The sequence below is a fragment of the Jatropha curcas genome, chromosome 5 (genome assembly GCF_041381405.1).
Source record: "Jatropha curcas cultivar XTBG-Jc1 chromosome 5, XTBG_Jcur_1.0, whole genome shotgun sequence".
NCBI lineage: Eukaryota > Viridiplantae > Streptophyta > Magnoliopsida > Malpighiales > Euphorbiaceae > Jatropha > Jatropha curcas.
The window spans coordinates 26627537-26651275 of record NC_143155.1 but is presented as its reverse complement, the minus strand read 5'-3'; the positions used below and the strand labels follow the sequence as shown (position 1 = coordinate 26651275).

Below are 23739 nucleotides of genomic sequence, written 5' to 3'. Positions count from 1 at the left end.
ACTGCTAGTTAATAAATTCCATCTGTAAGAAAGGACACCAATTAATATTTTATGCCTTTAGCTTCTTTATAATGAGATATTTGCAAGAAATTTTTGTTACAACAAAGTCATCCTTCAAAGAAATTATGGAGAGAGCCTGACAGACTTTCAAAATAACGTCAAAAAATTGAGGACAAAAAAGGCCCGGACTGCTAGCAGACTATTCTTCCCATTAGCAAACCTTTAGTGGCAAAAAAGGAAAAAGAAAGTACACGTTTGGAGCAAGTACAACTAGCACGCTAAGGTAAAACAATATTATCACAAAAATAACTCCTTTAAGATCAGGAGGATTAGCATGATGAAACATAAAATAACCAGCACTGTCGCACACATCACCATTCCTCCTTTCTTTTGTGATCTTTCAGCCTGCGATTCGGGAAACAAGCTGTGATTATTTTTAAGTTGATCTCCAATGCTAGAGCAAGCAATATGAATCTAATTTGAAATGGAACATTCAATCATAGAAGAATGAAACAAATTACCAAACATAGTTAACCTTAGAGAAACATATTCAAAAAAGATGGATGGGCATGTGCATGTATGTGAAAGAGTAAGACAGAACCTTCTGCAGTTGTTTAAAGCCCTCCTCCACTGAATTAGCAACATTTTGAATGTTATAGTCTATCCGATCAACAATTGTACCCTGCTTGAGAACATGAATTTCATTAGCACCTGGAACTGATAAACTGTGCCTGCAAAATGCAATATAAAATTGTGACTCAAACCTGATCTATCACAAGAACAGATAGGTCCTTCATGATTTGAGCAAGCTCATTAACTGATGACACAACCTACAAAGAGAGATAATATCAATTTCAATGAAACTCAGCAGCTGATTTCGAGTGACCAATTAAGTGTACTCCAATACCTGTTTGATCTCTCTCTCCCTTTCCTCAGTTAGATGTTCGCTCTTCTTTAGCTTAATCATTTGGTGCTCATTAAAACCCTAATTTATCAATCATCGAGTCATCATATCAAATACACAAGTAGTTTAAAAAAATTTGTTTTTCAAAGGGACACATCCTTGTTTAAAAAAAAAGTGACAAAGGAAAGTCTTGAATCAGACCACACACAACTCAAGAGAGAAAGTTGAGGCTGTGGGCTAAATCTTCAAAACATTTAATTTATGTACCACAATGATCATTTTTCACATCCATAATAATAATGATTAATTATATAAGTAGACAAATCTAAGGATCAAGCAGATCTTACTAAATGTAGGTTAAGCAGAACAGCATACCATGTCACTAGATTCACCATCTTCATATCTAAATTTCTTCTCATTTAGGTTAATCTCAAAGTCCACCCCATCATATCCCTAGCCACAAAAAGAATCAATATTATTTAATATAAACACATAAAAGTAACACTGTAAATAGTTAAGCTGTAAGCAAACAATAGTTTAAAACCAAAAGAGCAGTTCAAGGTTATGTAAGAGGAAGTTCAGCAAAGTACGCACATTAGTTCCAAACCTGCAATATACAATTTAACTGCATTTTCATTGCTAGAAAAGAGTATGTCATTTTGTAATGATTTATGCACATATGCATTTCCAGACCTCTCTTTGCTGCTGCAGACGTTTAAGATACGTTGATTGTCTTCTCCGAAGATCCATTGAAATATTTTGAAGGTCTGTTGCAAGAGAACGCTGTGTAAAGAAGAGACATCCAAATCAACCAAAATTCTTCATTCAGGATACCTAGCATGTAAGCACGAGATGATGCTAAAAAGCATAATTCAGGAGCAACTGCCAACTGGGGAAGAAAGTCAACCATACCTGTACATTTTTTCTAACATTTGAATCCTCAGGAGACTCACTGGCAGAAAGTTTCTGCAATCTCTTCTCAGACTTCCTCAACAAATCAGTAATATCACGAGTAAGAGCCTCAATCGTTCGTTGATCTTCTTTGCCATCTCCAAAAGAAGGCATTAAAGCTTTCGCATGAGCCTTGACTAACTCCGCCATTTTGGTTCTAACAAGTTGAATATTTGCAGCTATTTCTTCGGAATCATCCACCCAGTCTGGCGGCAAACCAATGGTAAAGGCATCACTACTGTACGAAGGAAATCGTATCTCAAGATGAAGATACTTGGAAGTTTTAAAACACACTCCCAACGACGGAAACACAAACAGAAAATGAAAAAGCGAAATGCCAGAGCAAAATCCATGAAGTTTCATTTCCAGAAACTTAGAGCCATAAAACAATTACAGAATTATCAAACACAAACACAATACTTCCAATATGAGAAATTTTACACTGATAGGAGTGCAATTAGGGATGGCGGTGCGAATCAATTAATTAGCAAAATTTGAAGGAAAGATTGATTAATTCCTTTTAATATTTAACGAATAGAATAATCATTATATAACCAAAAATAACCAATAAAAAAATTCCTAAACAAGTTAATTGATGGCAATTAATAGAGCGTGTTAAGCCAAAAGGGTTACCTGGAAGGAACCGGTTCTTCAGTGCTAAGAGGAGCATAAGAGGTATGATTGGAACGAAGAAAAGAAGTGCTAACCATTTCAATAACAGGACCTCTCGAACTCGAAGCTGACGATGATAGAGGAGAACGCACGCTCTTCACCGCATCTCTGTGCTTCTTGAACTGCATGGTCCGGTTTCTCGTCGCCATTGATAACCAAAAAAAAAAAAATCAGATGCAAGGTTTCAGGAAGGCCAGAAGAGAATTTAGCGTGGGTTTGTTGATAGAAGACGAGGATTAGGGAGTGAGGAAAATAGTTTCTGCGGAATTTGAAGAGTTGGGAGCGCGAGAGGATTTGAAGTCGTGGAAATTAGGATTTTAGTGGGTTTTGATGAAACAGAATTTTGATCTTGAGAATCAGAGCAGCTCTGAAATGTCAAAAACTGACGCTACTTTGCGTATTTGCGCGTTTTCGTAAAGAAACTGGGCTCGCGTTTTTTAGAGACTTGATCATTTCATGTTTGGGCTTCCACTGGTGATTAAGCCCAATCTTTCATGGTTTTGAACTGAAGCCCGGTCTTTGTAAATTCCCATAACGTTGATTTTTCATCCTCTGTCGTTTCCCAAAAAAATAATTAATAATAATAATAAAACGAAGACCGAAATAATTGAACGACAATAATGGTAATAAAAAAAGGTTTTCGGAGGGAAAGTTTCCGGTGTCTTCACATCGATATGAAAAAGTTGCCATTTGATAGGGAAACAATTCTTGTATCATTGGAATGATTGTTTTCCTTTTAAAGCAATCATTAAAATGACTGTTTCCCTTTAAATAAGAACTTGCCAGCTTAACAGAAATTACTATTCCACTATGAAGGGTTTGGTGCTGATGACGCAGAACGGCCTGATAAGAAATAAACGAACGAGAAGTAAAACAAAAGTCCAGAGTACATCAATGGCAATTACTTGTCCTTTCAAACTGGAAGAGAGTATGAAACGCAACTGCCACTAATTCTTTGATTATACCCGTTAAATAAATTGTTAGCATGTTTTTTAATTAACACTTGTGAATTTGATCACAATTATTAGTTTCCTTTGCTCAATTCCAATAATGAAAAATGTGTTTTCGTGTTGAAGTGAACCTTTTTTTGAAATATTGGAAGTACAGGTCAGAAAACTCCACTGCCACTAAGTATTTTTTTTTTTTTTTTTCCTAAAATTGATACCAATTTCAGTGGCAGAGGACCCTAGCTGCTTTTGGGATGTCCCGGAAAAGCTTTCAAAAAATAATCAGCAGTCGCAAATGCTTATTTCTTGCCACAGTAAATTGCACCCACCAACTACAAATATGGCCAAAAGAGTGCACACTCATGGTAGTACTGCTCTAGTAAATCAAATTTTCCTTTTCTCCTCAAACCTACAAGGTAGCAAGATACATTTCCAGCCTATAAATGAAGATTTATTTTTAATTCTGTGACAATTGATTCTTACTTTGATCAAATTGTATCAAACCTCAAGTTTGCAAGATACAATTCCAGCTAATATTCAATAATCATGTCTGCAGGAAAACTACCAAGACAGGGAACATCAAACATGAAATCTGATAACAGATACACAGAGATTTAAATGTTGACTAAATTTAATTCATTAATAACCCCTTCGATTTCATTCCCATCTTTCATGGCAGCTTAAAACAAATATTATTGAGAGAATTTTATAAAAACAAAATTAATTTACCAGTAACAACAAGATAATTCAAGACCTGGATCCGCAATGGAACACCTTAAACTCACACTTCGATGAAATCGTCTGCAAAAGCAACCTTGCCGTGTACTCCTGTCTCACCACAGCCCCTTCTTTTTCCACCAATACAGCAGCCACAATTTTCTCATACCCACCCCCGCCGCCTTTTACCAAGTACGACACAATCGCCGCCTGTGCTGGGCCCAAGCTCGGATTATACGCAGCAGACTCTATGTAAGAACCTCTATAAATTTTACCTTCACAGTCCATCAACGCCACCCCAGATGGGCACTTACTATATGGAGCATGAGACTTGTTGGCGGCCTCTAAAGCCTCGTATTTCAAATCATCGCAAATAACGGTACTAATTCCATTTGGAATATTATTATTACAATTAGAATCATTTAGCAACGACAAATTGTTATCATGTCGTTCTAAAACTAAGGGAAAATCCTTATCGAGAAGATCGTCTGGCCCGAACCTGTGAGGTAGAAAATGCGATAAGGGCTCAAATTTCTTTTTACCTCCATTTTTGCCAGCTGCACCGCCGGAATTATCGATATTACTATCGTCTGTGACAAGGATCTGGATATCGGGAGCGTGGCGGATTTCCTGGAAGAATTGCCGGCAGTGACCGCAGGGGGCGGCGGAGACGGCAACGGAGTTGAGCTTGGGTTCAGCATTGAGGGTAAGATTAGTGATTAGGAATTGTTCGGCATGGACAGAGTGGTGGAGAGGGAGGCCTGGAAATTCGAGATTGGCTCCGAAGAAGATGCGACCGGAGGATCCAAGCCCGACGGCGCCGACGCAGTAATTGGAGATGGGCGTACGGGCCAAGGACCGGGCCGAATTGACCAAGGTAGGTAGGAGCTCGAGGACAGTAAGGCCTGATTGTTTGGCCATTGATTCGGCTTCGTGGGCTTCGATTACGAATCCGAGTTGCTCCATCTCTGGTTGGTTAGAGGTTTAGATCAGTGATTAGAGAAATTCGAGAGAGAGAGAGAGAGCCTTCCCGGAAATGGTGAAGAAGGCTGGGGAGGTGGGGGAAGATGGCGTGGAGCGATTGCGAATATTTATAGGGGGGATAAGTGGTCTGAGTTTCTGGTAAATTAAATTTTGCTAGCTCAGCGATAGTTTCCTCCTGCCTTCAATTTTTCTGTCATTTTCCTATGCTTATTGCTTTGCCACTAATTTCAATAACATCCTCATGAAATTAAATAATTAACTTGGAACACTAGGTCAAGTCGTTGATTTACTTATTAAAAATAAATTTCAAAATTTTTTTATTTACATATAATCAATTTCTTGAAATTAAAAATATATAATTTTAAATATCTTAAATTTATTAAGTGTAAAAAAGTAATAGATAAATGCTATTTAATAACTATATTAATTCATCTCTAAAGTTTAAAGTGCTACTTTTACCGTTAGGTGCATATGAAATATGAATGACTAAATAGCTAAAAATTGTAAGAAATTTAACAAGTTTAAGAAATTGTAAAAAAAGAGGGATGAAATGGTAATTAAAGTTAAAATTTATTTTATCCTAAAATTGAATAGAATTGTCATATCCAGGAAATATAAATTATTATGTAAATATCAAGTAAAGACAAAGGGATTTGTTGAGTGAAAGCAAGAATTGAGAAATGTGATGGAGGTTTCTGATTGAACAAATTGGCATTGCCTTGTCTGGAATTGGCAATTACAATTAATTTTAAAATTATGTTTAGGTAGGGAACTATGACTTTAAACTAATTACGTTATTAATATGTACAAAAAGGTATGGTCAAACTTCCAGCATGTGATTGAGATGCAACCAAAGCATAAGTATTTTATTTTATCATTTAACTATTAAGAAGTGGCATATAATTGACAAGGAGACAATATTGCATTATGGGCCAATTGGGCCAACCTATATACTTGAATAATTTTCAAATATAACATAATCCTAAATCAGATTCTTTCTATCCCAAATTTAATAATTCAGCATCTCATGCAAATACACTGGATTTGCCTAGCACTTGTGCCAAGTGCAAAATGACTCCTTTCCAAATTGCCTCTGCAATTTGCTAGTGGAAAGAAGATACTTAATCCACACTGTTTTTTAGATGGGTCTTTCTTTGCTGCTGTTTTGCGTGATTCTTAATGAGATAAATAAAAAAAAAAGGGTCGCCACATGCAAACAGATTGAAGAACATATGTTTTTAATTTTAGCGAATTGATGCTGACTTTGGATTACACTGCTTGAATTTTTATATCAGTTGCTGCAAGCTTGCAAGCATTTGTTTATTTATTATTAGCTGATGTTAACTTATCATCAACTTCTAATAATAGAAAAAAAAAAATGAAAAATGATCATTTCCTTGTCATTAAAATTTGATGTTTAATGTTAATAAGTGCCGAAGAATAATGAGAAATCTCAAGTTCGAGTCCTATTAATAACCGGTTGTTTTCCATGTCATACCAACCAATCTAGGCTGACAACATGTCTCTGGTGTCATTTCACGTGTCAACTAGATTTAAGTTTGATTAGTTGAGCAGAAACATTTTAAGTAACATAGCCTAAGAGAAGAAGGTTTCAGAGCTAAAGCTCTAGTGATGAGTCAAGATTTACATTAGCTAATGTTAAGTAACTAAAACCTGTGCAGACTATGAGCCAAGACCTCATATATGCATGACCTGCCAAAGAATGAAAAACTATCTCCACAAGGATCTAAATATCTGCACGAAGCTTCCTTATTAACCATCTCTTTCGTAGTTTGACATCCAAAGCCATAAATGTTTTAGCTTTCATGTCATCCTCCAAGAAATCACAAGCATCTAATATAAGGTCTTCATCCATGTCTGGCAAAGCTTGAACTGCTTTAATTACATTCTCTATCGAAAAAGAATTTGAAATCTCATCCTGCCTTTTATCTGATAAAGATGAAACCGCAGTTGCCATCTCCCGGAGAGCACTTGCCATGCCCTCCTCTTTGCCTCGAGCCCTTTTAGAGTAATCAGAATTGGACTGGTTTTCTAACTCACGTTTCTTATTCCCACTAAGCACAATATTTCTTGAAGCTGTATGTATAGACTCAAACATGTCGTCAAATTCCTCTTCAATGGAAATTGATGCAGCTGGAGATTGAGAACTCTGCGAAGCCCTGGGAAACTTGACTTCTTGAAAATCATTTTGCAGCTCCAAACATTGTGCCGAGAAGCAATCACTTTCGTCGAAGTTCTGATCACTGCATATCATACATAAATCTTTGTAGTATGGGACAGGTCGGGTCATGAACTGTCTCGCATCTGTATGTGTCTGCAAGTAAATCACATCAAAGCTTTTAGAATGCCTTTTAGTTAGTTAAATCTTACTAGTTCACTATTAATTCCACAGTCATAAAAGATATTCAATCTTGCTCCCAAAAGTTTTCACTACAAACCAAACAAGCCAACACACCTTTATATAGTCCTGCCAGACATAATCATCAGCAGTCACCATTTGACGAGTGTCATTCCAAGCAAACCCAGGCAACTCAAGAAGGTTCTTTATGACATTATGTTGCCTTCTCAGAGTTTTGTAGCGATTTTTTAGAACATCTACATCATAATTAAAGCCAAATTTAGCATTAAAGGATGTAATCATATCCATCCATGCTTGTTTACGGAATACACCATCAATCTGATTCCCTTTCTGCATATGTTCAAGCATAAGATCAATGAAATAGCGATCCATTGGAGGTTGCCAATATGTTCTAGTGCGGTTGTTTGCGGTGCTTCCTGTTGCATTTGCTGCAGCCTGATGCACATCATCTAGTAACTCTTTTGATACAGAATCATCAACTACCACAGTTGACACACAGATTCTGTAATCATCATCAACTGTAATTTCTTGAAAAGTCTCCAGAGCTCCCTTGTTCACACTCTTAGCTTGATTTCCTTCGATTGTTTCATTTTCTGTTGAATCTGGCAACAACTCTAGCACATTGTCACCTGCTTAATAGTAGCAGCAGATTCTAAAACTTCAAATAACATAACTGTAGACATGTGATTTCAACAACAATATCAATACTGAAACCCACCTTTTTCTTCAAAGTTTGCATCTCCATATATCAAACATAAATCCTTATAATACGGGATAGTTTTTATCCTATATGCACGTGCATCCGGGTGCATCTGCAATAATAAACCAATAAGACATTCCAATACATAAGAAAAAATTTTAAAGTTACTGGAAACTGAAGACTATTTCACCTTGATATATTCATCCCAAAAATTATTATCAGCTGTCACCATTTGCCGATTTTCATCCCAGCTAAACCCTCTCTGATCAAGGAGCTTCTTTACAGCCTTGTATAAATTTCTCAAAGTTTTGTGCCTATTTTTCAGAACATCCTTTTCATATTGAAATTTGAACTTGGCATTGAACAATGAGGTCATATGCTTCCATGCTCTTTTGCTGAATAAATGATCATCAAACTTATTGCCTTTGCTGACTTGCTCTAACAGAAGACCAATAAAAAATCTATCCATTTCCGGTGTCCAAATAGTCCTCAAACGATCATTACCATTCCTGGCTCGGATACCCATTCGCTTACTCAATTTCAGAAAATGTATCACTGCCAATACACTTTGCACTCGCAACAAAAAAAAAGTACAAAAAATCTTATCCTCCGTCTGCAAAAATCGTTGCGCAAGAATTCGATTCAGTTCTATTAATAGAGTTCATTTCAAATGAGTTTATAATAGAATTCATGAGCTTGGAATAATGTTAAGGAATTGAATTCTATTCATCATATGATTTCCAAACAAGAAAATCGGTATAATAGAATTCAATCGACTCGAATGCCTTTATCATAAAAGTGCGAAATTGATCGTGCTTCAAGTTAATGCCTATAAGGAACAGCAAAATTATACTATTCTACTTTCTAACTTATTATAAAAATTTCCATTTTCTTCAATAATTAAGGGTTTTTGGATCAGACACAGATAACTAAGAGAATGATTCCAAGATTCATACACACATATATTAGCTCAAGAAATCGAATGAGCACATAATTAAGAGCAGAGAGTAGATGGCGACCAAAGCTCCTAATGTCTAACAGAGAACAAGCTTTATGTAAGTGCCCATAACAGAGATGAGGTAAAGATAGAACCTTGAACAGGATAGATTAAAACGCACCTTGGAATCGATTTGGAAGAGCTTAGACCTGGAATAGGTTACAGTTTGCGGTTTCTGCAAACTTAGGGATAAGGATTTCCTGGATAGGGTTCTAATTTGGTTGGATACAGCGATAACCTTGATCGAATTACCCCGACTGTAAAGATACGAAGGGCTTGGTTTTGTGAATTGGACTTTTTGACGTAGTTTGCATGGGCTTCCTTTTACGGCCCGCTTTGAGAGATCAGAAAATTAGAGTTTGCCGAACGACAGGATCAAGATGGGTATGCCGTGCCCAATTGGCTTTATCATCAAGAATTACCTTGCTAAATTAAACAAACGGCGAATCATTTCCAAAACGATGGAACAGGTATTCTGGAAACTATCGATTCTCGTCATGCAGAGATTAAAAACGGATAACGTTTTGAGCGTTGGGGAAACAATTGATAGCGAACGACAGGAAAGCTATCTTAGGATTTTATGAAGATTTTTTGTCGTTTTCAGAAAACTTTTTGTAAGATTTTATGGACAAATCAATGAAAATAAGAAAATAGCCTTTACATTAGAGTATTTAACAAAGCCTTCAAAAAACTAAGATAGAAAATGAGGATCCACACCAACATTACTCAAACAAGTGGTAACCATTGATAACAAGTGACAAAAGTACATTGCTCCTGGAGATGAAACATTAAAGAAAGGTTTTGAATGGATAAATATTCCCTTCTTCATTGCAGTAAGATTATCTTAATTGCTATAGTCTAGGGCAAAATTTAATTCCTGAAGAGCTATACAACTAATTCAAAATAATATATAAAATAAACCTGATAAATTAGGAGATGCCATGTGCTCAGAACCACTGGCACAAAGCGTAGGTCGGCAAACAGAGTTCATATTTCCTGTAAGCAATGCCAAAAGTTTTAGGAAGAAACCACATGAATCAAACTAGGAGGCACGGTCAGTGATTTACCAATATGCCCAGATTATAAATCAATGAAGGTTCCCATGCAGCAAAAAATAAGCAAGTGCCAAATTATATTTCTCCTTTTTCCTTTCTTTAACAATGGAAGCCGCCACCATTGGGATGAGAACTTACAAACAGCAAAGATTAAGCTGTTTGGCATGAGAGGAAGATTTTTATGCAAAGGCATTTCACCTTGAAACTTCTCTTTCTCCGCCTACATCCCATCCCTATTATCACCATCGTGAATTGTGTGAAACAAAAAATTGGAAATCAGGAAGATTAACATCCAAATGTCGGAGCCAATCGTCAGCAGCTTGCAAAAGATAATTTGCTTGCTGCCATTCATGGACTCCACTCGGAGTTAAAATTGAACCTCGCAGCTTATAGGAAGCAAGGCCAAAAACAGGTAGACTAATCTTGGAAGAAGCAACCATGTCATAGGCATTTCTACCACTCGGTGCGTCAAATTGTCCTTGATTCTTGCCTACAGCTGTCACAAAAAAGATGCATGAATGGAAGCTAGACTTATGTAATGCTATCAACTCATCGAAATTTGAGACACAACAGGGCGAGAGAAATGTACTTCTAGCATGTGAGGTTAATGAATGGAAGGTCAAAAAAGATGCATCCAGATTTTGTAGCGTTGGACCCATTGGTATTCTATATATTGGATACCTGCATCAAAGTTTCAAAGTAATACCGAAAAAAAAAAAAAAGAAAAAAAAAGAAAGAAAGAAAAAGAGAATGATTAAACCAAAAAAAAGAGAGAATGATTAGAATGAATCATGATTCAAACACCCAAAACTTGATAACATGATAAGGAAAAAGAAAATACCAAGCCACAGAAACCCAACTTGCAGGCAATAAATCACAGCTCCTAAGAGTTTTGATCTCTGGAAATTCAGATGCAAGAGTTGAAACCTGGAGAGGCCAGGGTAAAGTAAGTGCACACGGGAGAAAAACTGACAAACACAAACCTGAACATTTTAATATTCCTGAACATGGAGCCATGGACTTGCCTTATCATATAAAGGCTTCCGATGATGTGGTTGTTCCTGTTCCAAATACTCATAAACAAGCAGCCCATGTGAGCTGGAAATCTGAGTTTCATTGTTGAATGAACAATTAAGAGCTTTATCCCTCAATGAAAGTCTTTGCAATCCTTGTGAGTTTAGGTTCTTGAGATTGTCTAGACCCCACACTCCATCAACGCCAGTTTTAGCCCACTGTTCTGCTTCACAGTCACTGCTACCAGCACTACTTGTCTCCCTCGAAGACCTAGCATCACCATCATCACCATCCCTCCTAATAAAACACGAGGAAAATATCCATAAATAAGAAGTATCTTACAGTATTCCATGCAAACATAAACCAAATCCAGAGGAAGTAGTTGAATATTGAACATATGAAAGCTGTCTTGAACATGAAACACTACCCACAACACAGTTTATACATATACTTATTTCAACAGATTAAATGTCTATAATTTTAGAAGGATAATGAGAATCTTGACCACCAAATTGCTTTTGTGAACAGAAAGAATTGAAGAACAAAAGACAGAACAGAGCTTCAGAAGGTACAATTGATTTTCATACGGTTTTGATGAGGGACTTTATGTTTCTAGCTCATGTTTGGCATAAGCCTTCCTACATAAACAAACTACAGAAGATGACTGAACCTTTATTTTCTAACATTTTGAATACTAATGAACTGTACAAAATATCAAATTGTGGAGTAGAACAGCTGGGACCTGCAGCCTTACAGATTTCAACAGCTTGTCCTGCCAAGTTGCTTAGCTACTTGGATTGCCAGAAAAATAGTCACAATGGATTACTGGCTGGAACATGTGCAAGACAATGGCAATGTCTGATAGTTGTTGAAAATGCTCTCATGGAACTGATTTTGACATTTCATTGTCTTCTGTCTAGATATATAACCTCTATATCTTGAAGAAATGAGGCACCCATTGATAACTGATGATTTTGATAAACAACAGAATGGTGCAAATGGCTGGATAAAAATTCTACTAGAATTATAAACAGCAAGGATAAAGCTTGTGATTATAGCAAGCCAACCTCCCCATCACTAGTCCCAACTCCCAAGATATCTAATGCCAACCAAGTGGTTCAGAAGTCCTAACTTATAGAGCAAGCAGATGAGGAAAAGTTATTTCTTTCACATGGGTAAAAACAATTGGAAAATATGAACGGGTGAAGATTTTAAAATAATTGAATGATCACTAAAAAAATATGTAAAAAATATTATTTCAATCAGAATTCACCAGTGCATAAAACAATATTAAAGGATAGAGCATATCCCTAAATTATACCAAATGATACAACAAGGCTGCAGATGAAGAAAAAGTAAGAGGACTCATGGCACTCAAGAGGTGGTTGCAAGAAGGGCACATGAAAATAACAGAAAAACAAATGCTCAAAATGCAAACAAACACATAACAACATCATAAAAAGCTAGCCATAGTAAAAAATGAAGAAACATGACCATAAAATACATAGCATGAAAATTTTCAGCAAAGTATGCCTTAGGTTCAGTTCTAGAACTTGTTCTGATGATTCTCCACAGCATAATTTCAGCCATCATATTCAGTTATACTACACCTAATCCATCTGCAGCTAAATTTTCCTTTTTATTCTGTTAATATGGCTCACTGTGATTTTTAAGGTAAAAAGACCCGAGTTATATGGGCACTTTTACATTCTTCTTGCCCACTCTCAAATAAAAAACCAAAGAAGCTCAAGTTTGGTTTCACAATCCATCAAATCATAAACATTATTAAGAGAACAGGTAGACAATGATTTCTCAATGAAATCACTCACTCACAACTAAAAAGAATATGTACAATATTAATGGCATTGCTTTCCTGGCACAATTCAAAAGGCTCCACTTGTTAACAAACAGAACATGAGCCCTTCTGACTAGCATGCAGTGCAAGAGAGGGGAAATTGAGAACAAGTCTCGACAATTGTTTGTTTAAAAACCCATTACCACCGCAACAATTGGGAAAAAAGAAAGGAAAAGAAAAAAAGCAACAAAGAACTAAATAAAATACGAAGTAAATGCAAACAGGCTCACCTCAACCTATTTGGGTCCATATACAATTGTATGCCTGACAAGGATGGGACATAGTATTGTTTAACAGTTTCACTCCCACTTAATATTAGAGGCACTACCACTCCATATACACTCCACTCTTTGAATGATTCCCACAGATCCCCAAGGTAAAAGAATGGCTGCATATCAGCTTCACGAGCACTTCGACCCTGCAATCTTGCCTGTGGACCAGAGACTAAAAACTTAACGACATAAAAGTTGCCCAAGATTGTCAAGCAAATGTAATGAAATTGGAATTTTTTCTTTCCCCTAATGTCTACAAATAGCTAATTCTCCCTATTCCTTTTCCCTTTGTCCTCTATGGAATAAGTAAGAGTATCTGCACCAACAATAGAACCTGAAGAACTCTTTTCAGATAATAAAACAAAATGATTATTTTCAATTTTGATTAAAATACACAGATCTTAAGTGCATCTACATTTATTCGATTTGTTTTCACCAAGCAAAATATTTAACTCACATCAGCTTGATTGCCTATCCACCAAACAATATTAATTTAACAGATTCAAAATCAAAAGGCATACAAAATGCAAGCAATTTTGATATTCAGAACTCTCTTAATTGACCTGAATTTGCAATTTTTAAGCATATGAACTAGTGTAAGACTTCACATTCTCTAACTGAAAATTACCTTGTCAAAATAATGAGCAGGAACAACAGGAGTAACCGATTCCACAAGGCTATCTAAATTGGTCAGATTAAACTTAGTAGTAGGAGCAGCCGTCCCCGAGTTAGACATACACAATGTCGTCTCGTCCGACTCGACACGAGTCTGAAACTCTATTGAGTTGATTTTGTGTTCACAATTCAACGTCCTATGAAGTTGTTTCTGCAACAACATCTGGTGGTGGTGGTGGCGCCTCACCGCCGGCGGGTTATAGAAGCGGTCCCCAGGGTGAGTTCGTGTCACCGCATTAGACATTATTAAAATATAATTTGGGGGAGGGTTTTACTGGGGTTTTAAGCGAGGAATGGTGTAAAGTATTAAAAAGTGTGTGTAAGTAATGAGTATCTGCGTGTGTTTTGGGTATTTCTGTTACTGGTGCTATCCTGCTTGGTAGGTTTAGATTTGGACGAGAATAAGAAAGAAGTGTTATTGACTGGAAGAAGTAAGATGATGACAAGACCTTTCTCTCTGTTTTATGTTTGGCGAATTTTGCGACTTTCCGTTTCTCTGGGGTGGGGTTTAACGGTTGTGGAATGCCAAAATTGACCTCGGCAACCAAAATGGCTTTTTCAGCTTCTGTACTTTAAAATGGCAAAACTAGCCCTAAAAAACAAAACAACAAACTTAATTTTGGCCGCTTTGTTTGGCTGAAAGCAATATTTTTGTTTGGCTGAAAGCAATATTTTTTTTTCAGTAAATCGGTACTAAACTGACGATTCAACCGGTTTCGTCACTGAAAAACTGGTGACACGTGTTTTTCTTTTTCAAAAAAATACTTATGGCCGGTTTGAAAAAAATGAACTCTGAAAAAAAAAAATCCTAGAATTTATTTAGGAATTTAAAGTTTTGTATTTTGAATGAAAAAGAAAATAGTAATTTAAATACTACCAATTGAATTCTATAAGAATGAGTATGACCAATTCAAATATTATTAAAATTTATGGAATTTATAAATGAATTTCATGAATTTAAACATTAAATTTTATAAACTTTAAAAAATATACAAACTAAACACATAAATTCAATCTTGCTATTTTTCGTGGCACCTAAAATTTGGATATTGTAACATTATATATTTCTCCATACTAATAACGGTAATTTTTATGTGTAAAATATTAATTTGATAATGCGAATGGTATATATTTTTGAATAACAAATTTTTTTTATTTTTATTGCATAATAAATATTTAATTGATTCAATTTTATAAGTTTAAGTGTTTAATTATTTAAACTAAAGAGTCTGTAAATTGTAATTTTATAAGTTCAAGTAATCAACGAGTTAAAATAAAATTGAGAGTACTATAAAAATTTTTCGTAAAAAATATAAAGGTGAATTTCTATCTTTCATATCTCAAGTGTTTTATTTCATTTTGATTTCACTTATTAATTACTAATTATTAATTTTCTTTTAGTGTTAGAGAGGGAGATTTTAAGTTGAATTTTTCTAAGTTTGACATATATTTATTCATAAAAAAATTATAAACTTTAATATTTTTAACAATAACTAATATTAATAGTACGTGGCTCATATATGTTGCATTAATATTACTACGAAATTTATTAATAATTCAGTAAAAAAAAATTAGTGCTTCTAAGCTGACTTTTTTAAATATATTATTAATATATTAGATATATTATAATCTGGCCCCATTCACTTTTAGGCTAAATAAGTCAAATAGATAATATTATATCCAATTACAAAATGTTGTTATTTTTAACTAAATATAAAATTTAGATGTGTAACTGTTCACGTGATCAGCGAAAAGTTTCAAATTCGTACCCTTTATCAAAATGTCTTTTATCAATGGAATAGGTTAAGGAGACGGTTAATCTTTTTATGTAGCATGCAATATTATATAAACTTATCAAATCTCTTAATAAATAAAAAATATAAATTATTAAACTTCTCAAGACATGACAAATTAAATTATTTATCAAACTCCGATAGAAATTTACAAGGTAAGTTTAAAATAAAAGTAATGATTAGAAGAAATTTAATTTAAAGCATCCACCTTTAATATGGCAAATAGTGTGAATGTAACTGTATATATATCTAGCTCATTTAATTTAAATAATAAATTTCCTCTAATTCTATTATATCCATCCTCTTAATTCTTTAAGTTAAGTTTATTTTATTTATTTTAAAAATATATAAATATTGCTTAGTATTTACACCAAATAATAAGATAATTCAGTAACAAATTAATGCAATTAAGAATATATATTTATTTATATCCCCAATCCATGTGACTATGAAATGACATGTGGCAGTACTGACTACTAACTAGCAACAAACACATTTGCAGAGTGATATATATATATATATAAAAAAAAAAAAAAAAAAAAAAAAAAAAGAGGAAGAACAGATTGACCAGTTTATTAGTAGAAATTAATAATTATCGGTTTGAAAGTTTCAAAGCTTTTCTGCTTTTTCTCTAGTTTTATTTACTCTATTGATAGTTTGCTGATGATGGCGTGAAAGAAATTGACAATGTCAAATTTGGGCTTCTGAAACATCGGTCAACCATCACATCAACTGCTGGAAATTTTTTTGAGCAGTTTAGAATTTAGCCTGTGCCTTCAATTATACGTACCCAAGTTTTTATGTTGCCAGTTATCTTATAAATATGTGTACAGAAGAAATAATATTGTGCAGTTTCTTTAATTAGTTAATTAATTAGTTTTTCTTGGAAAAATACTCATGTAGAAAATATTTTTCAGAAAAATATTTTGTTGTGGATGTTGATTGTTAAGTGAAAAATAATTAAAAATAACTTTCTTTGATGTAATATTAAAAAAATTATTGTTTCACCAAATATATTTTACGTAAATCTAAAAAATAAAGTTATGAGAAAAATCAAATAAAATATTCTGCAATTTTAATTTTATTTTCTTTTCTTTTCATCAATAAGTTATTTTTTATTGACTTATTTTATTTTATTTAAGTATTCTGAATAATGAAGAATTAGAGAAAATATTTTTAATAATTTATTTTTTAAAAACAAATAAAGTCAATTCATTTTAAAATGAAAAAAATATAAATGGATAACTAAATTACATCTAAATTTTAAATTTCAGTATTTTCAAAAAGTAAATTGAGTTTTAATTCCCTGACCTATGAACTCCTTTCATAAAAAAAAAAGAAAAAAACAATTTTGTGTTCCGAGTTAACGCATCAAATTGCATTTTTATGGAAGGAGACGGTAATTAACTAAATTTAAATTTAAATTAAGGACTTTTAATTATTTTTTGAAAATAATGAGATTTAAAACTCAGACCCCCAATTAATTGAAGCAAGTCCAATGTTTATTTATTTATTTTTTTTTGAAAGGAAGTCCAATGTTTGATTAAGTTAAGCATTTTCCTTAAAAAAAAAAAAAAAAGCCGGCTTTGATTAAACAATCGCGATCCTGATGGGAACCCACGTGCAGCGAATCGTTCGGCTAAGAAGTGATAGGCCAAATTAGATTGGACAGTAGGAAACGAAACGAAACAAAAGCCTCACATTTTGGAAGTCGGGCTGGTCATCAAATGAAGTGTAATGAATATCCCCACCCAACCATTTCTCATCGATTTCCCTCTCTCTCTCTCTCTCTCTCTCTCTCGATCTCATCGAAATTCATCTGTAGCTATGCCTCCTTCCCAATAGCTTCCTGATTTGTCCGCTCCCGAGAAATTAACCAAAACCCTAACTCCGAGCGGTTCTATCTTTGGCTCACCCACGCATAACGTGCGCAAGCAAACACAGAGAACTATCCTCTGGCCATGCGACTGTGGTTCTCTGCAATCTCCCTCTCGAGAGAGGATTCTTTGTGTTTTTCTCAAATCTCCTCTGCTTCTAAACCTTTTGATTCTACGGATTCTGCAAGAAATGCCCACCGATTCTCATGGCCCTAATCCCAGGGGTCTTCTCTGCAATGCAGGCGCTGGTGCTGCTGCCGGTATCTTTTTTTATCTTTTATATTATTATCTTCTATGTTTTGCCCTCTGCTTGATGGCCGGGGAAAATCGAATGAGAAAGTTTTTTAATTTTGTTAGTCAAAGGTCATTGCCAATTGAGAATTAGGAAATTTGATTGTGCATTTCTTACTAATTTTCCAGGCGATTCTGATCGCTGTTTTCTTACCGGTATTATTGATGCAGGAGTTATTGCTGCAACTTTTGTGTGTCCTTTAGATGTCATCAAGACTAGGTTTCAGGTTCATGGGCTGCCGAAGCATAGGAATATTAAAGGTATGCTTGTCGCTTCACCTTATATATATATATATATATTTATCAATTACGTATTGAATGTCATAGTTGCTGTGAAATTTATCCATATGAGGAAGAGTTCGTGGATTTTAGAATTCTGTTCTATCAGACATCATTGTTTTTTAACATTTGCTCGTGTATATTGTTACTTGTGAATGTTGGCATCGATGAGCAAAATTTAATGAATCAAATATTTATTTCTCTCTTTGCCAGGAAGTCTTATAGTTGGTAGTTTGGAACAAATATTCCGGAGGGAAGGCTTACGTGGCATGTATCGGGGCCTCGGTCCTACTGTGCTGGCGTTGCTTCCTAATTGGGCAGTAAGTGATTTTTCTTCCCGAATTTTTTTTTTTTTTAAATTCATGCTGATTTCCAGAAAAGAAAAGGTTAAAGGAACACAATCAATTATGCTTCTTTCTGATGCTTTGTATGATATTGGTTCTGCTATGGGAAAAATTGAGTAGAAGGGAAATTTTGGATTCCTTGCTACTTGATCATATAACTTTGTCTGAAGTGTTTTTAATTAAAGTTATTCTTGTTTCCTTTAAGAATTTGAGAAAGAAACACATTAATAAATTGAGAATTTTTAATTTATTATCCACTTTATGGAATGTGTTGACTTATAGAAAATTTGGTGCTTTGAATTTTTTTTTTTTTTTAAGACATATTACATTTGATGTATTAGACCTGTCTTCTATGAACAATTTGGATTACTACTACAGGACCACTGGTTTCTTCAGTTAGAAGTTTGAAGTTGATCTCTTTGGGACTAGGTGTATGATACCCATAGAATTAATTTTTTTAACTGCAAAGAATGTAGATATGGAATAAATGTTGAAGGGGCCCTTATTATTCGACTAAATATTGGGAGATGCAAGATGTTATTCCTTTGGCTATTTTTTGCAGTATACTGATGAGTGGAATTTATGGTTTTGAGATAATACGAATGCCCTTGGACATATATGAAGAGAAAATGGGGCATTTTCTTCAATGTAAAGGAATTTTTTTGAAGATGATTTTGCTACTGTAATTTTTTAATAATCTCTAAGCTTAATTAAAGGGAACCCTTTAATTGTCAACCCTCTAGCTTACAAAGGTGGCACTCCATCTGGCATTTTACTCATCAACAATGGGTTGAAAATAAAACGGAATTTCATTCATAACTGACAAGAATCCTTGACGGTCACTGATCAGGCACACACTTCTCTTCTGAAGCCTCAATAGTTTTTATTGCATTTTTTTTCATGAATTAAATGCTTTGTAATTGTTGAAGAAGAAATTTAAAACCAATGTTTTTTATATGTTTGAGTAATAACATGCAATGTTACGTGTGAAATTTTGAGCAGTAGGCCAGTACATCCTTTGGATATGCTTATTGCTATGGTGCATATCTCTTGTTATTTGGATTAGAGGTTTATCAAGTATTCTTGGTATTATGGATACCATATATTGGGTCCTCATGAATTCTGTTGTGTGTTATCTTTATTAACAAAAGTTAATTTCAAGCATACTAACTGAGGCAGCTCCACCCTGGATATATTTAACGTAATGTGCATTACAGCATTACAATAAATCCTCAGCATATGGATGTATTAATATATTTACGTGTTCTTTTATGAATAATTAGATTAAATAATCAAGTTTTTTCATTACAAAAACTATTGAGAAATTTGAGGCCGGCATGGGGCTTTAGTTTTCTTCAAGGTTGTGCTTGGGTTCATGCTTTTGGGCCCATCCTTGATTTCCAGAAGCTTTAAGTTTTGGTATACATTGCACTAGATAATTCCAAATGTTAATTTAAAAGTAAAAAAGGGTGCATTTCATGACATAAACCTTGAAAAATATTTAGCGCTGCCTTCCGAAAAAAGATGTCATGGAATGAGGATTGCTAAATAGCATTTGACGAAGTGAAGAAATATCTACTCAATTCTCCTTGCCAATTAGGGGTGTGCAAATGGTTGGTTCAGTTCAAACTAAACAGAAGTTAATAAATACAAATGGAATCTGCCTGGTTCTTGTAGGCATTTTTGAGTTGTTTTGGTTTAGTTTGCTCAGTTCAAACCGAAGTCTGCACATTCCTACTGCCAACACCTGGTTACGCTCTTGATGTATTGGGAGTAGGAAGCATTGAATGAAGAAAATAATTCAGTTATGAGGCCAAATAGTCTATGTCCATAAATGATATCGAATAAAAATAACTAATTCATGTTACTTCTCAACCAATCATTCATCTTGCCAATTCGAATTATACATCTTAAATAATAGTTATAATCAGTAGAGAGGAAGATGTGATCTTCTTTAGGAATTTGAGGTAGTGGTCCTCTATTCTGAGAATTATTTTGGTGGATTCAGAAAAAAAAAAAAAAAAAAAAAATATATATATATATATATATATATATATATTCCTCTTTCCTAGTTTTTCCTCATTTTTCTTAATGGGTTTATGGAGTGTTTAACTTTTCCATTTTAATTTTCTTTCAAATGACCCAATTTTTTAACTTTTGCAGGTTTATTTTTCAATATACGAGCAGCTCAAAAGCTTTCTTTCTTCCAATGGTTAGTACTAACCTGATACTTCTATTTGATTTTCGTAAGAGTCATCTTGCTGTGCCTTTGTCCTGAGTGCTATGCCTTTAATTGTTTGTGTTCTTAATGCCAAGTTTTAATGTTTCTGTAACTGTGCTACTTGTGTAGATGAGAATCATCTTTCAATAGGTGCTAATGTGATAGCTGCTTCTGGTGCTGGAGCTGCAACAACTATTTTTACTAATCCTCTTTGGGTTGTTAAGACAAGACTTCAAGTGCGTTCTATTGATTCACATCGTCATTTCTCTATTATTACCATATGTTATTTGTCAATAAATAATATATATTGCCATGCTACAACCATAAGATTTGTAAGGTCTTTATATAGTGAAGAGACAGGAGACTTGAGTTTCGTTTGTTTATATGGTTGGAATGCTATGTATTTGGAAGAGTGACCTTAACACATTTGTCGGTTGTACAAAACCAAAATAATAATCGAAAAAAGAAAAAATCCCCACAGTTATGAGTGACAGTATTTGGTGACTGGTAAGTAGAAAAATAGAGGAATCAGTGGAATGAGACACCATTTTAGCTTGCTACTAGCATGAGTGATAAGTCATTGCATCTTCAAAGGGTTTGCAGCATTGAAAATTGACTTTTGCTCCCCTCTTTTTGTTTTTCAGACCCAAGGAATGAGAGAAGGTGTAGTCCCATATAGGGGTACACTGTCTGCTTTGAGGAGAATAGCTCATGAGGAGGGTATTCGCGGTTTATACAGGTAATGTTTTCTAAGCTAATTATGCTGTACCATGCAAGGAATTTGTTGATTGCAAAGATGAAACATAATAATATTTTAAGCTTTGTGTGATGCGCAGTGGTCTTGTCCCCGCACTGGCTGGCATCAGTCATGTTGCCATTCAATTTCCTGCATATGAGACGATTAAAATTTATTTGGCCAATCGAGGTAATTGGTTATCTGTTTCAGTTGCTGACAATATTGATATGTAGACTAGAAAATTGATATTGACTTAAAGAGGTTGTGCCAGATAATACTTCAGCAGATAAACTAAGTGCACGTGATGTTGCAGTTGCCTCATCAGTGTCAAAAATATTTGCTTCCACATTGACATATCCGCATGAGGTATGTTGCTTAACAATTTTCTTTGTGCTATGCATCTATAAGATCATGGTTGACTGTTGCGTAATTACCTTTCCCTCCGACCCCTCTCCCAGTTCAGTCACATTTTTGTCACTATCTACTTCACTAGCCTTTTCGGTAATTTCCTTTGCGGATTAGATTAACTTTGAGAAGAGAGAAAAAGGATATTGAGATACTTTTTGCTTGTGACTTGAAAAGATATTTCCTTTTCAATCTTGCAATGTAATTTCCTATTTTAACATTAAGTGTGTTAAAATAGGACTATTGTGACTTGAAGGGCTCTAGGACTATTCTCTTCTTGATATAAAGAGTCTGTTATCCATCTTTGGGACATATCTTTTCTCTTACCTGATAAGCCACCTTTAATGGTCGTGTTTGGCTTGTCTGCCGAAGTAAAGCTTAAGCTGTTGTGTTTCGAGGGTCCAGATGTTAAAATAGACTGTAACAGCTTGTTGCTATTATTATTGCCCCTTTAGCTGACTCAAATAATAAAAATGAATTGTCATACGACATTTGCAGGTGGTACGCTCAAGGCTTCAGGAACAAGGCCATCATTCTGAGAAGCGATACTCTGGTGTGGTCGATTGCATAAAGAAAGTATTCCAGCAAGATGGTCTTCCTGGTTTTTACCGTGGCTGTGCTACAAATCTTCTCAGGACTACTCCTGCTGCTGTCATTACATTCACCAGCTTTGAGATGATTCACCGGTTTCTTGTTACTCTTTTCCCTCCTGACCCCCACCCACACACATTGTGATGGTGGATTCATCTCAAGGTTATTTCAAACAAATAGCCCAACTTGAACAAAATGGAAGAAGTGATGAAGTTAGCTTGAGATTGGATGGTGATACGTTCTTCTAGATTGTTTGTGTACTCTGTATTTGTCTCTTGTAGTTTTGTAACATCAACAGCAAATTGAGGTCTGCATCCCCTCCTAGAGCTTCTGCAACTAAAAGTGGCTGAAGGGGAAGGAAATTTATAATACTGACAGTGATAGTGGCGACAAAAAGGGTACTTTTGCGGACTTAAGCATTTTTTATTGATGGCTTCTGAATAAATTATATTAGAAATTCTGATTTGCTGTATCTTATTTGTACATACAAGCAGGATCGCTCTATATCTAGTCTGTATTTAATTATTTCTTCCCGCAAGGATTGCTTATTAAACACAGTTTATTCAAACTTTTTTTTACAATGTCTTTTATGGTCTTATTTGGCATTGAAGCTGCAAGCTTACTTTGTGGAAATAAATATTAACACGTGTTAAATAAAATTAACAATTTCCCCTCAAAACTAATTAAGGTCTTTTTAACAAAAAGGAGAAAGGAAGACCTTTTTATCCTAAATCCTTACTTCAGCTCTAGTAGTTGAGCTGTCCGAATCAGGGAAGCTCTGTTTATGTTAACATGGTCAAGGCCAGACAAAGAAAAAGAGCATGAGTGCTTGATTAGATAATACAATGGTCTAATCACTTATCCTATTAAGAGGTTTATATAATTGTTTTAAAGGAAGGCAAATTAATGCTATGTTATTAGAGTTAAGGTGCAAAATTTAAGTCTTGATATTTGTTAATTATGTCTGTCCCTTAAAAGAAGAACACCAAAAGCTTTTTAGGGCTAAAACAATGAACCTGATTTGAAAAAATCTTCTTCTCTTTCTATCCCCAATGCCAGTTAAAAGTGTATTAATAAAG

General features: G+C 34.6%; 5 protein-coding genes across 9 annotated transcripts; 1 reads left to right on the top strand and 4 right to left on the bottom strand.

Annotated features, from left to right (window-relative positions):
• Positions 1–41: 41 nt before the first annotated feature.
• Positions 42–3105, bottom strand: LOC105642577 (syntaxin-42). Of its 3 annotated transcripts, none has more exons than XM_020682780.3 (8): positions 2489–3105; positions 1817–2090; positions 1598–1687; positions 1280–1357; positions 908–985; positions 765–830; positions 602–682; positions 42–405 (listed from the first exon to the last, which is right to left on the bottom strand). In XM_020682780.3, exons 1-8 carry the CDS (start codon positions 2674–2676, stop codon positions 298–300), a joined length of 963 nt encoding a protein of 320 aa, XP_020538439.1. In that variant the 5' UTR covers positions 2677–3105; the 3' UTR covers positions 42–297. The 3 variants fall into 3 exon arrangements, with proteins under 3 accessions (XP_020538439.1, XP_012082836.1, XP_020538440.1); XM_012227446.4 differs by having other exon boundaries at positions 1817–2093; positions 2489–3090; XM_020682781.1 differs by having other exon boundaries at positions 1817–2061; positions 2489–2675.
• Positions 3106–4087: 982 nt separating this feature from the next.
• CDA1 (cytidine deaminase 1) lies at positions 4088–5343 on the bottom strand. Its single transcript, XM_012227444.4, has one exon. It carries the CDS (start codon positions 5155–5157, stop codon positions 4222–4224), a length of 936 nt encoding a protein of 311 aa, XP_012082834.1. The 5' UTR covers positions 5158–5343; the 3' UTR covers positions 4088–4221.
• Positions 5344–6755: 1412 nt separating this feature from the next.
• LOC105642575 (Myb/SANT-like DNA-binding domain protein) lies at positions 6756–9700 on the bottom strand. 2 transcript variants are annotated; one of them, XM_012227443.4, is made up of 5 exons: positions 9374–9700; positions 8446–8868; positions 8274–8367; positions 7652–8157; positions 6756–7510 (listed from the first exon to the last, which is right to left on the bottom strand). In XM_012227443.4, exons 2-5 carry the CDS (start codon positions 8779–8781, stop codon positions 6923–6925), a joined length of 1524 nt encoding a protein of 507 aa, XP_012082833.1. In that variant the 5' UTR covers positions 8782–8868; positions 9374–9700; the 3' UTR covers positions 6756–6922. The 2 variants fall into 2 exon arrangements, with proteins under 2 accessions (XP_012082833.1, XP_012082831.1); XM_012227441.4 differs by having other exon boundaries at positions 7652–8184; positions 9374–9696.
• Positions 9701–9974: 274 nt separating this feature from the next.
• On the bottom strand, positions 9975–14614 carry LOC105642574 (uncharacterized). Of its 2 annotated transcripts, XM_012227440.4 has the most exons (6): positions 14077–14613; positions 13407–13606; positions 11333–11618; positions 11149–11234; positions 10897–10988; positions 9975–10803 (listed from the first exon to the last, which is right to left on the bottom strand). In XM_012227440.4, the coding sequence occupies exons 1-6, from the start codon at positions 14365–14367 to the stop codon at positions 10547–10549; spliced, it is 1212 nt and encodes a 403-aa protein (XP_012082830.1). In that variant the 5' UTR covers positions 14368–14613; the 3' UTR covers positions 9975–10546. The 2 variants fall into 2 exon arrangements, with proteins under 2 accessions (XP_012082830.1, XP_020538450.1); XM_020682791.3 differs by having other exon boundaries at positions 9975–10988; positions 14077–14614.
• Positions 14615–17609: 2995 nt separating this feature from the next.
• NDT1 (NAD+ transporter 1) lies at positions 17610–23241 on the top strand. The gene is made up of 9 exons (XM_089721924.1): positions 17610–18053; positions 18256–18345; positions 18577–18683; positions 20871–20919; positions 21058–21164; positions 21573–21667; positions 21765–21853; positions 21936–22030; positions 22568–23241. The coding sequence occupies exons 1-9, from the start codon at positions 17984–17986 to the stop codon at positions 22802–22804; spliced, it is 939 nt and encodes a 312-aa protein (XP_089578050.1). The 5' UTR covers positions 17610–17983; the 3' UTR covers positions 22805–23241.
• The last annotated feature ends 498 nt before the right edge of the window (positions 23242–23739 follow it).

Bases quoted from the DNA above. Each gene is read 5' to 3' on its own strand.
- LOC105642577 (XM_012227446.4), bottom strand. From the start codon at position 2,676: ATGGCGACGAGAAACCGGACCATGCAGTTCAAGAAGCACAGAGATGCG. The intron at 1,358-1,597 runs GTCTGGAAATGC...TTTTGTGGCTAG, and splicing joins GTCTGCAGCAGCAAAGAGAG to GGATATGATGGGGTGGACTT. The intron at 831-907 runs GTATTGGAGTAC...CTCTCTTTGTAG, and splicing joins GGGAGAGAGAGATCAAACAG to GTTGTGTCATCAGTTAATGA.
- CDA1 (XM_012227444.4), bottom strand. From the start codon at position 5,157: ATGGAGCAACTCGGATTCGTAATCGAAGCCCACGAAGCCGAATCAATG.
- LOC105642575 (XM_012227441.4), bottom strand. From the start codon at position 8,781: ATGGGTATCCGAGCCAGGAATGGTAATGATCGTTTGAGGACTATTTGG. The intron at 8,368-8,445 runs GTGAAATAGTCT...TTATTATTGCAG, and splicing joins TTTGGGATGAATATATCAAG to ATGCACCCGGATGCACGTGC. The intron at 7,511-7,651 runs GTGTGTTGGCTT...ATTTACTTGCAG, and splicing joins TCTGGCAGGACTATATAAAG to ACACATACAGATGCGAGACA.
- LOC105642574 (XM_020682791.3), bottom strand. From the start codon at position 14,367: ATGTCTAATGCGGTGACACGAACTCACCCTGGGGACCGCTTCTATAAC. The intron at 11,235-11,332 runs GCAAGTCCATGG...TGGCCTCTCCAG, and splicing joins GGAAGCCTTTATATGATAAG to GTTTCAACTCTTGCATCTGA. The intron at 10,989-11,148 runs GTATTTTCTTTT...ACTTTGATGCAG, and splicing joins AGTTGGGTTTCTGTGGCTTG to GTATCCAATATATAGAATAC.
- NDT1 (XM_089721924.1), top strand. From the start codon at position 17,984: ATGCCCACCGATTCTCATGGCCCTAATCCCAGGGGTCTTCTCTGCAAT. The intron at 18,054-18,255 runs GTATCTTTTTTT...TTATTGATGCAG, and splicing joins AGGCGCTGGTGCTGCTGCCG to GAGTTATTGCTGCAACTTTT. The intron at 21,854-21,935 runs GTAATTGGTTAT...AGGTTGTGCCAG, and splicing joins AATTTATTTGGCCAATCGAG to ATAATACTTCAGCAGATAAA.